This window comes from Lemur catta, chromosome 19 (genome assembly GCF_020740605.2).
Source record: "Lemur catta isolate mLemCat1 chromosome 19, mLemCat1.pri, whole genome shotgun sequence".
NCBI lineage: Eukaryota > Metazoa > Chordata > Mammalia > Primates > Lemuridae > Lemur > Lemur catta.
The window spans coordinates 30,605,388-30,617,700 of NC_059146.1; the positions used below are offsets into that span (position 1 = coordinate 30,605,388).

The following is a 12,313-nucleotide window of genomic DNA, read 5'->3' on the forward strand; positions in this document are numbered from 1 at the left end:
CAGTGCCAGCCCTTCAATCAGAGCAGCCTACTGGGCAGGAGGCACGGGGACAGCTGAGAAGGCAGGGCTGAGGGCTGCCGGGTGTGTCCCCTGCGCCCCTGGGCACCAGCCTGGCCTCCCCAGCGCCAGTCAGCCACATTCCTCCTGGGAGTGGGGGTGGACGGCCTTGGCAGAGCCGGTTCTGGGCGTGTTAGGGGGCCCTGGGCAGAATCGACGGGAAAGGAGGCAGAGACATTTAGCAGACAGACGTGGCAGTCATTCCTGGGGGAATAAGCTCATAATATGTGGTGACCTTGGGGGGACAAACTACAAAACCAACAATCGTCACATTTGCAGTGACTAAACCTCAACCAGATGAGTGAACTTAGGCAAGCAACTCCACCGTTCTCTGCCTCAAGTTCTGTCACCTGGAAAGTGGGATGCGAAGTGCCAGCACCTCAGTGTTCTGTAGTGAAGAGTAAATGCATTCATGTAGGCAGAGGGCTTCGGTGGGGCTTGGCGGAGTAGGTGTTGGTAAATGTAGCTAAATAAGTCATGCAAATGGGCTCTTGTGCCTTGGGATACAATTTCAGTGATCGCACTATACATAAATTTTAAAAAACATGTTTAATCTCAAATAATTAGCTAGAAGTGAAAATGATGTTTTCTGGAAAACTAGGTTAGGTGACTCAAAAGTGCCTCTAACAATGGCAAAGACACTATCTCCAAAATGCTTAGGGAGAGTTTGAATATAACAGCTTCATGAAATGGAGCGTACGGATAAAAGCAACAATTCAAAGTTAATATTTTATGTGATTTCAAAAATGTACCTGCAACTAAATTAATAAGTATTGTAAGGAACCATGAAACTATTTCATTTGTGTCCCCAAATATTTTCTATATCTGGTTTACATATGTTTACACAAACACACACGTAAAACGCCATCTTCAGATCTCAGCACTGGGAAACAGGGGGTTCTCTATCTGGAGGTGTTGCCCACCCAGGCATATCTTCTCAGCACCTATCGTGTGCTGGGCCTGGGTGGAGCTCAGGGTGTCTCTACTGTCCCAGAGCTCTCAGTCCAGTGGGGGTGACAGAGAGGAAGTGAGTCACTCTGTCCTGGGCCAGAGGCTGCGGAAGGGAAGAAATCTGGGGTCAGTGGGACAGCTGAGCCCCATGCGGGGGCTGAGAGGGCTTCTGAGGAAGGCACATCTGTGCCAAGACCAGAGGGTGGTGTGATGTTGAACTGGGTCCTCCCCCAAAAATATGTTGAAGCCCTAAACCCCAGTATCTCCAAATGTGACCTCATTTGCAAATAGGGTCTGTTTTACAGAGATAATCGGGTTAACGTGAGGCCATTCGGGTAGAACCTCATCTAATACGACTGACGTCCTTGCAGAAAGGGGAAGTGTGGACACAGAGATGCACACACAGGAGAACACCACGTGAAGGCGAAGGCAGAGACCGGGTGATGCATCTACGTGCCAGGGAACACCGAAGATTGCCAGCAGCCACCAGATGTCGGGAGAGGCCTGGAACAGGTTCTCCCTCATGGCTCTTGGGAGGAACCACCCTGCTGACGCCTTCACCTTGGACTTCCGGCCTCCAGGACGGTGAGACAATACATTTCTGTTGCTGAAGCCACCACTTTGTGGTACTTGGTTACAGCAGCCTTGCAAATCCATACAGGTGGGGAGGAGTGAGCCCGCGGTGGGGGCCCAGGCAAGGGAGCGGCGCACACAGGGCAGGGCCACCAGAGCTGCGGAGCCTGGGGAAGCACAACGGGTGTCACAGGGCCTGACCCTCTGACCACACTGCAAAGTGGGAGCCTCACAGCACCTACCCACTGGGGTTGCCGTGAGAATAAAACGAGATCCACGGCTCATGGTCACCGACCAAGCACCCACTGTGTGCCAGGTGGGTCAGGAAACGGGCAGTGGAACAGTGACTCAGAATGACAGCAGGGGCCACCTGAGGCTGGGAAGGCCTGTCTGAGAGGGTGGCATTAGATGGGGCCCTGGTGGAGTCGGCTGAGATCTGGAGGACGGGCGGTGCGGAGGCCCCAGGGTGGCCTGTGTGGGTGAGCTGGAGGAGCAGCAAGAGGCTGGTGTGGCCGTAGTAGAGTGACAGGGGTGGGGCAAGGGGAGTGCGGGCAGAGAGCTGAGGGGCAGATCGTGCAAGGTCTGGCAGGAGTTCGGGCAAAGAACATGGTGCCTGGAACAGAATGTGTGCTCAGCAAACGTGAGCCTTTGCACTAATCCTGGTAGCGGGGAGGACGCTGGAGGTTTTAAGCAAAGGAGCCAATGGAGAGAATCCAGTTTTCAGAATCCCCTCTGGCTCTCGGGCCCTAAACTGGATTCTCAGTGTGAGTTCAGCATGCTTGCCTGCCGACAGCTCCGGGGACACAGTTTCTGTCTCCTGACACTTCTCTCCCTCCAAGCTCTGTGTCACCCACAAATTTTAATGTCCCTATCCGGGTCATGAAAGAAGACGTTACGAAGAACAGAATGGAGGAAGGCAGAGCCCTTCACCCAAGAGAACACAAGCCTTGGGCCAGGCTTCCTGGGCTCTGATTCAGGCTCCATCCCGCACCAGTTGTGTGACCCTGGGCCTCAGCTGCCTTATCTGTAAAATGGGGAGAACAGGTCCACCTCACGGAGCTCTTGTGAGGATTCAGTGAATTAATTCACATAAAAGAACTTAGAGGGTGGGAGCAGTGGCTCATGCCTGTAATCCTAGCACTTTGGGAGGCCAAGGTGGGAGGTTGCTTGAGGCCAGGAGTTCAAGACCAGCCTGAGCAACACAGTGAGACCCCAACTCTACAAAAAATAAGAAAGAAAAGAAAAGAAAAAAAGCCTTAGAACTGAGCCTGGCATATGGTGAGTGCTCAGTAAATGTTAGATATCATATCCTCCAATTAAAAAACAAAAACTTTTTTTTTTCTTGTAGAGACAGGGTCTTGTGCTCTATCACCTGGGCTAGAATGCAGAGGTTGTCATCATAGTTCACTGCAACCTCAAACTTCTGGGCTCAAGTGATCCTCCTGCCTCAGCCTCCCAAGCAGCTGGGACTATAGGTGTGCACCACCATGTCTGGCTAATTTTTTTCTATTGTTTTGCAAAGACGGGGTCTCGCTCTTACTCAGGCTGGTCTCAAACTCCTGGCCTTGAGCGATCTTCCCGCCTTGGCCTCCCAAAGTGCTAGGATTACAGGTGTGAGCCACCACCCGGACCAAAAACTCTTTCTTAACTGCACACCCTTATCTTTCTTTTTAAGCAAAATGCCTCAAATGAGCTGCTTACACAGCTGCCTCGATTCTGCCTCACTCTTCTCTCCTGAACCCTTGAGAGACCTCCGGAGGCTCAATCCTACGCTCAGTTCTTGGGCTCATCTGGTCCGACCTCTCCCGGCCATCACCCCCGGGTCCCAGGCGCCCCCTCACCTGGGCAGCGCCTTGGTTCACAGCTGAGGGGTCTCAGGCGCAAACCTCTCCTCCTCTTCAACCACACTCCCTGCCTCAGGGGCTCCTCCAGGCTCGTAGCTTTAGGCTGACAACACCCAAAGTTCTCTCTCCAGCCTGACCTTCCCGCTGAACTCGACTCCTCATATGACGGCCTCCTCTGTGTCTCTGCCTGATGTCCTATTGCACGTCACCTGCAAAGCTCCCGGAATCGAGCTCCCGTGCTTTCCCCAAGTCTGCTCCTCACGCAGTCCCTGGCTCAGCTCAAGGCGAATCTATACTTCAGGCTTCACGACACTGTCATCTTCAACCTCTCTCTCTCTGTCACACGCCACATCCAACCTGCCAGCAAACCCGGTCTGCTCCCGTTTCAGACGGTCTCTCTGGAACCCGCCCCCTTCTCACCCTCCTCGCCCTCCACCCTGCTCCCGCCCCCGCGTCTCTGCCTGGACCAAGCCGGCAGCTCCTCCCTGCTCCTCGCGGGCGGCTCCCCACATGCAGCCACAGCGACCCCGTGAACACCCAATTTAGATCATGTCCCTCCTCCTCTGTTCCACACCCTCCCGTGGCTCCATCTCACTTACAGCAGATGCCAAAGCCCTGACACGTGGCCCACGAGACCCGCCACGATCCCTCCCCATCGCCTCTCTGACCTCATGTCCAGCCACCCCGGCTGCCGGCTGCCCTCTGATCACGGTCCTACCTCAGTTGCCACTGCCCCTCCCCGGAATGTTCTTCATCTGCATACGCACAGTGCTAACCATCACCTGACCTGCCGCACGCTTTTCCTGTTCACTCCATTTATCATCCATCATCCCAGCGGGAATGCCAGCTCCCCCAGAGCGGGACCCTTGTCCATCTCATTTGCAGCTGTGTCCCCAGGGTGTAGACTGGCACAGAGTCCCCTTTGCAATGACAGAGCGAGGCAGCACCCTCTTTCTGCCCTAGCGACACCCCGGCTTGGCTCTGGGGCTCCTCACTGGGCATCCAGACACTTACTTCTTTGGGTCAGTGAAGGGGAGCGGCCGTGGCGGGGGCTCCTCTGTTCTCTTCCACCCCGTCGGGTGCTTATTCCGCACAGGCTGCTTGGAGAAGAAGGACTTGGGGACGGAGGCGGAGAGCTGGAAGGGGCTGGACTGGGCCAGCTGGGAGGGCCGAGGAGTCTCCGCGCTGGCAGTTTTGTAAACCTGAGCGGGGTAGCCAGCCCTTGAGCCCATGTCACTGCAAAGCAAACACGAAAGAGATTAAAAAATCCATCCCACATTTGGCAAAACGGTGCTATTGAAATTTACTCTTGGGAATCAAAAAAGTTCATTTACACAAGCGAGACACAAATGCATTACTACTGTGGAAAATTCCAACAACACAGAAGCCTCTCTGGAGAAAAGGGAAAGTTGCCTGCACAGTGCCCAATTCCACCCAAGGAGTGGCCTTCTAGCACATTTGGTTCCTCTGCGGGAATCTGGAATGTCACCACTGGTCTCCTCGGTACAACCTATGCAGCTAAAGGTGGGTCCCACCTGCCCACTCATGTCTAGAGGTAACCATGGTTTACAGTTTGCTCTATTTCCTTCTTGCCTTTTCCTACACTTTAAAAACATATGTACAACTGGAGAAAGGGGACTGTTTTGGGGGGTAGGTGAGGGGATTTTGTTTTTATATAACTAGGATCATACTAATATATTGTACTGTACCTTGTGATCTTATTTTTACTTAAAAATGTATCTTGCTATGTAGCCTATTCAAATATTTCTTGAGCACCTACTATATGTCAGATGCCATTCCAGCTAAGCCAATCTAAAACCACAGCTTGATAATCCAAATGCTGGATTCTTGTTGAATTAATGCCACAATGAAGCTAGTGCTGTCAACTAGAACCCACTCTTGGGGGAACCAACTGCTTACCCTGTTGTAACTTTTAATAAAATTTCAATTCCATTCCGAGTAAGAGATATTCAATGAGAAAATTAATGCACTTGGAGTATAAATTAATAAATCCGTTTTGAAAGTAAATTTAGCAATATCAAAGGATGGGACTTTCTGATTATGGTTAAATGAGAAGACAGGCAAATCTTCTCCCCAAAGAGGACAACCATCTGAGTACCTTAAAAGTTGACCAAAGGCATACAACAATCTGAGAAGCATTTATGCTTGAAAAACTGCTGAACTTCAGGTAAGAAGAGAGGGAATCTGTGGCATTTTGGCCCAGGGCTCCCCACCTCCCTCAGTTCAGTGAACACAGTTCTTCCGGAGCAGAATCTCTGGGACAGGGTCAGGGGGACTGCTGTGTGTGCGGCAAGAGTTTCAGAAGGAGAGGAGAGAAGAGAAAGGGGCAGAAGAAATATTTGAAAAAACAGTAGCTGAAAACTTCCTAAATTTGATGAAAAACATTAACCTATATATCTAAGAAGCTCAACAAACCCCAAGTAGGATACATACAAAAAGATTCACACCTAGAAAAATAGCTGAAATCAGAAGCTAAGATAAAAATCTTGCAAGCATCAAGAGAAAGAGGATTTATCACCTACAGAGGAGCATCGATATAATTAACTGCTCACTTCTCATTTGGAACAATGGGATAGGAATGTCATTTTCAAAGTGCTGAAAGACAAAAAAAATTGTGAACAAAGAATTCTATATCCAGCAAAACTATCCTTGAAAAACGAAGGCAACATGAAGATGTTCCTAGATAAACAAAGACTAGAGAATTCGTTGCTAGCACATCTGCCTGTTATGAAATAAAACAATGTCCTCAGGCTGAAAGAAATGACTGCAAATGGTGACTTGAAGTGAATGGGGCTACACTGGAGAAAAGTTTCTATAGTTTATTCAGAGTAAGCAATCTGAGCTGCACTGACAGATTCGTGTAATAACAACTAAAAAGACAGTTAAACAAGAGAAGAATCCAAATGGTATACTAAATTATATCTCTTTAAACTACAGAAGAAGGCAGTACAGGAAGAACAGAGGAGCTAGAAAGACAGTAGACATATAAGAAACAAATAGCAAAATGGCAAATGTAAATCCAACCATTATCAATAATTACATTTAATGTGAATGGCCAACACTACAAACAAAAGGTAGAGATTGAGTGTGGTGGCTCACGCCTGTAATCCTAGCACTCTGGGAGGCCCAGGTGGGAGGATGGCTTGAGGTTAGGAGTTTGAGACCAGCCTAAACAAGAGTGAGACCCCTGTCTCTACTAAAAAATAGAAAGAAATTAGCTAGACAACTAAAAAAATATAAGGAAAAAATTAGCCGGGCATGGTGGCACATGCCTGTAGTCCCTGCTACTCGGGAGGCTGAGGCAGTAGGATTGTTTGAGCCCAGGAGTTTCAGGTTGCTGTGAGCTAGGCTGATGCCACGGCACTCACTCTAGCCCAAGTAACAGAGCGAGACTCTGTCTCAAAAAAAAAAAAAAAAAAAAGGCCAGTGTACATCATGCAAGGTAAGGGCTAAGAAGTTTTGTGAAACTTAATTCCAGCTGTCCATGCTAGATTGTAACGTAAAATGCTTTTCCTATTTTGGGTAATGGTCAAAATGTTTGAAAGCATTGGGTTGGTACAAGTTTAGGGAAAAGTCTCTGGAGGAGCGTATACTAGCGGATTATCTTTGGAGGTAGGAATGATGGGTAACATGTACCAAGTAAGAGACAAATTAAACCATTTAAAAAGGAAGTGGCCCTCTGATATCAGTCTCTCTCCTAGAGGCAACCATGGCCCACTCTTTCTTCTTCAACAGAGCATCTACGCAGACACAGGCAAGCTTGCGGGAGAGGGAGTGTGTCCTCCCAACTGTTTCTTTCTAAAATAAATGGCAGCATATCATAAGCCTGTCCTGCACCTGGTTCTTGCCCTTGACGGTATGTTATAGAGATCTCCCCACGTCAGTGCACACAAGCCTCTCTCTCTGCAAAGGCTGCAGAGGGTCCACTCCATAGATGTATTTTACCCTAACCTTCATTTTCTATGATACGTATTTCTCTACTTTGTCGGCAGGCATGTTCAACTCCTGGGAGCTGACAAAACAAGAGATGACTTGAAACAAAGGAAGGGGAAAGGGGAAAGCCCTTTGTCTCGGCATTTGCCAGCTGGCTCCACCCACTGCTCTTTCCAGATGCGTTTGCTACCTCTTCAGCTCCTGGGCAGACGCTTCGGGGTGACCCCTTCACCCTGACCCCTTTACCCTGCAAACCAGGCAGAGGTCACTCATCCCTTGCCTGAGGAAGGCTACTTGACACCAGCTCAGGGGGCAAATCCTGACTGGTTGATGCCACCTGTCTGGGACAGGTTTGGTGTGACCTGCTCTGGTCAGTGAGATGTCAGGGGTGTGCGTGGAGACTGCCCGCTGGGCGACTTCTGGGGAAGATTTCTTTGTTAAAACAAACACACACTTGCAGAAAATATCACCTCCTCTTCCACTGGACATTGTGTCTAACAGTTGGGTGACAGCCACTTAGAGACTTTCAGGGGAGCCTGCCTGTCGGCCGATGGAGAAAAAACAAAAATGCGGAAAGAACCTGGGCCCTGGAGTCAATAAATGACCCAATGCGGGGACCCGTCCTAACTTGGGGACGGCGTTCTGTGAGATAATAACCTTCCTCTGGCGGGGCAGGGAGAGAAGGTGTTGATCGGAGCATACGAAGTTTCAGGTAGGCTGGAGGAATAAGTTTAAGTCATCTATTGTACTGCATGTGGGCCACAGTTAATAATGCTATATTTCAACATGTGAAAGGAATAGAGTTTTAATGTTCTCACTACAAAGAAAAATAAGTTGGTGAGGCGATGGGTATGTTAATTAGCTTGAGTGAATCTTCCTATGATGTTTACAGAGATTGAAACATCACATTGTACCCCATATAATATATACAATTATCTCTCAATTAAAAATAAACAAATAAAAAAAGAAACTTCCTCCCATTGAGCTGGGATTTTGTCACCTGTACCCAAGCATTCCCATGCCTTGCCCTGTCTTCAGTCACAACTGTTCCCCTGAATACGCTGTGTGCCTTGACCTGGCCCTCTGAGGCGGGGCCCCTTCCCACACACCCCAGGGACCATGAGCTAGGCCAGCTGCCAGGCACACTTGGTCATTTCTTGGTGACACCAGTCCAGGTGTGCTGCACAGCGTGGAGCTCTAATCCCACCCGACAGTCAACAGAGCGAACGTACTTCCTGTCTGACACACCCATGTGGCTCGTGTCCTCCCTAGGCGTCGGCATCCACTTGGGACACGGGGCAGCATCGTGGCGGATGAGAACGTGGACTTTGCTGTTCACCCAACCCAGGTTCCAATCCCGGCTCCAACTGACATACTGGACATCTTAGGTTGAGTCCCTTCCCCTCAGTGTCCTCCTTTGAGAAATGAGGTCATGACAGCACCTGCCTCGTGAAGTCGTGTGTGCAAAGCGCTCAGCACTGGACCCGAGACATGCCCAGGAGCCGCGCTTGCAAGGGAGGTGGCGTGCCCGGCTCGGACCGGACTGGGTGGTGGGCACAGGCATCCTGCTCTGCTCTCCTGTTCCCGCCCTTAACCAGAAAGGCCGCGTTTATCTGTTTTGTATCTTAGGGGAATGTTTAAGATTTTGTGGAAGTAAAAGTTTTTGTGCCTTACAAAAAAGTCGAAACAGCAGAGGCCAGGCAGAGCAATCACACCAGCTGCATGAGTGTGTGCAAGGCTTCTGGCCTGTCCAGCCCTGGGGACTCCGAAGGGGGCCGGATGGGTGGTCCCAGGGGGCAGTGTGTGGTCCCGCCTTCAGCAGTGGCGGTGTAGGCAGTAGGGAGGGGGCTGACGGCTTTAAGCCCCAGGATGCCACCAGGCCTTGCTCTAAGCACCTCACTTCATTTAGCTGTTCCAGTAACCCCCCGAGGCAGGAACTACCACCACTCCCATGTTTCAGGTGGCGCAAACTGAGGCCCAGAGACACTAAATAGCCTGCCCAAATGCTGTAGCTGGCGGGAGATAGAGCCAGGATGCAAACCAAGGCAGTCTGGCTTGAGAGACGATGCTTTTAGCCACCACTCTATGCTCTCAGTGACAACTGTGATGATAAATACATAATAAATGAAAGAAGACATACCAGCAGCTGATGTTTCTGAACCCCAGCTCTGTCTCAGGCCCTGTGCTAAGTTCCTTAAATCTGCTGTCTCTGTTCATCCTCACAATCTTAGGCAATAGACCCCAATATCATCCCCATTTTACAGCTGAGGAAATTGAGCCTCAGGGAAGCTAAGGGGCCCGGTGAGGGTCACGTGGCTGGTAAGCCGTGGGGCTGAGGTCTGCACTCAGGCAGGCAGAGGCAGAGCCTGGAAACGGCCCTGCTCACCCGCACGCGACAGGCGGGCCCCTGGCTGCCTGGCCTTAAGCGCTGGACCAATCTTGCTTTCTCTCCCTGACGTCTGCCATGGACTCCAGAGTCGAATCAGCCCCTCATGCGTCTGGAATTTTCATGCTCCAGTGTAGGAGCCGTAAAGCAGCCACATATGCCTGGTGGCCTGAGGAGCAGAAGCAACAGGTCTTCAGGGAGTGGACGCAGACAGGATGTGGGGTAACGACCCAACACAGATCCTAACCCAGCCACTGCTCGCTGCCTTTGCCACTGGCTGCCCACCTGGATCACTGCAGTGGCCTCCTCCTCGGGCTCCCTGCCTCCTCCTGCATCCTCCCCAGCCTCGACACACAGCCAGAGGGACCCCGTGGACGAGTGAGTCACATTGGAAATCCTCTGCTCAGTACTCTCTGTGATGCCATCTCATCAGGGCAAGAGCCTGAGCCGCCCACAAGGTGCCACCCCATCTGCTGGGTTGCCTGTCTGCAGCGCCTGCACTCCCTCCCCTCGCTCTGCTGCAGCCACGCGGAAGCTGCTCCTCACATACACCTCAGGGCCTTTGCACTGCCCACTGTCCCCACAGATCTCTGCGTGGCTCCCTCATTTCCTTGAGGTCCAGGAGACAGCCTGGGTTCCCCCTCCCAAGTTGACTGTGACTCTCTAAGTAGGGCTCTGTCATGTGTGACCCCAGTCTCCTAACACACACAGACAGAAGGCCCCCCGTGGATCCCAAGACCCCGGATTACCTTTCAGGGCTGTCTCCCCAGAAGACAAGCCCGGAGACGCCTGGCTCGGCCTGGGGAGGCAAGGCCACGTGCTTCCTGCCTGTCTGGGAACGCCCGGCTGCGTCAGCTCCACGTGGAGCAGGGAGCCTCTGATCGCCCCTGCACAGCTCTGACAAATTGCTCTGGAAGCCCAGGGAGCTTTGGAGCGTGTGCCGCCTCAGGAGGGGGCCGGGCCAAGTGGCTGCCTGCCTGGGATCACTCAGCCCCCCGTGTGCCCACGGCAGGCAGTGGCGCCTGGCAGCCAGGCTCCCATGACCGACGTCTGGAGGGAGTGCGTGTGAAGCCACTGAAGTCACAGACAGGCACAAGCTGCTACAGGCTGCAGCGGCTTCCACAGCAGGGCCTGGAACCCAGGGAGGGGAGGGAGTGGGGGGTTCCCCGCTTGGGCATGGCAGGGCCCCTCCCTCTCCTGGCGGCCATCAAATTTTGCCCTCCATTCTGCCCCCCACAAACAGTCTGTTTCTCCCAGAGTAGCCCAGGGTGACCTTTGTAAAAAAGTCAGTCGGATTATGCGCTCGAATGCCTCCCAGGGCTTCCTTGTCTTCAGAACCAAACCCCAGCATCTGACCGCAGTCAACAGACCTGCCAGACCCGGCTCCTGCCACCTCGCCACTCTGACCTCTGGCCACTCTCTCCTCCGCCCCACCTGCTCCACCCCCCGGCCACCGGAGCATGTCCGGAGCACCGCAAAGGAGTTCACCCTCAGGGCTGCCTGGACCGCTCCCTGGCTTCCCGCGACACACACCTCCTTAGAGAGGCCTCCCGGGAGCCCTGCTCTGCCCTGCTCAGCCACACCCCCCGCCCCCCAGCACCGTCGCCACCGTCACACCGCACGGTGGGTCAGTTGTCTGTCTCTGGAGAAGGGCAGCTCCACAAGGAGCTGGCTGTACCGCAGTGTCCAGCACCGCGCCTGGCACACATCGGGCGCTGAGATGGTCAGTGTGCAGCAAGCAGCGCTCCCCTATGGCCTGGCCCACCCCACGTCCCCTCCTCACAGGACTCTCAAGCGCTCTGGTCTGCAGCGGCGTCCTGACATTGGCACTCTGCTGGGACACTCACACGGCTCGCTGGCTCCGTCTGACCTGTGTCTCCCTCGTCCCCACATCCTGGCATGCCACCTGCTGCCACGTCCACAGCGGCCGCGTCCTCCCCTCGGGCCCACATCCTCCTCGCTCGGATCTTGGCCTCGGCTCCCTCCCTCAGACTTCACCTCCTGTCTTGCCCCCAGCCCCGCATCTCAGAACACAAATCTGCCAAACTCCATAATGGAGTCGGCAGCACCCTGCTGCCCTCCCCAACCTCCCGTCAGCTGCCCCTCAGTTTCTACATTTGAGCTGAGGGGCCTGTGTTCAGATGCGGCAGCTGTCCCCCACCCCTGCAGGGTCTTTGCACATGCTGCTCCCGCTCATGTTGTACCCTTTCAACCCATCCTTCCCTTTTACTTATTTTTTGGAGACAGAGTCTCATTCTGTTGCCTGAGCTAGAGTGCAGTGGTGTCAGCCTAGCTCACTGTGACCTCAAACTCCTGGGCTCAAGCAATCCTCCTGCCTCAGCCTCCCGAGTAGCTGGGACTACAGGTGGGCGCCACCACACCTGGCTAATTTTTCTATTTTTAGTAGAGATGGGATCTTGCTCTTGCTCAGGCTGGTCTCAAACTCCTGACCTCAGGTGATCCTCCTGCCTTGGCCTCCTCGAGTGCTGGGATTACACATATAATGTTCAAACAAAGGCACCTGCCTTCGAAGAGCCCAGGTTGGGCA

The 12,313-nt window shown here is 52.6% G+C and overlaps 1 protein-coding gene across 2 annotated transcripts in view; it reads right to left on the reverse strand.

Annotated features, from left to right (window-relative positions):
- SIPA1L3 (signal induced proliferation associated 1 like 3) overlaps window positions 1-12,313 on the reverse strand; it is a 219,186-nt gene that overhangs the window by 21,042 nt on the left and 185,831 nt on the right. For both annotated transcript variants that reach the window (XM_045532124.1, XM_045532122.1), the window contains exon 16: window positions 4,440-4,661. In XM_045532124.1, coding sequence (XP_045388080.1) covers window positions 4,440-4,661 — 222 coding nt within the window. The remainder of the gene's footprint in view (window positions 1-4,439; window positions 4,662-12,313) is intronic.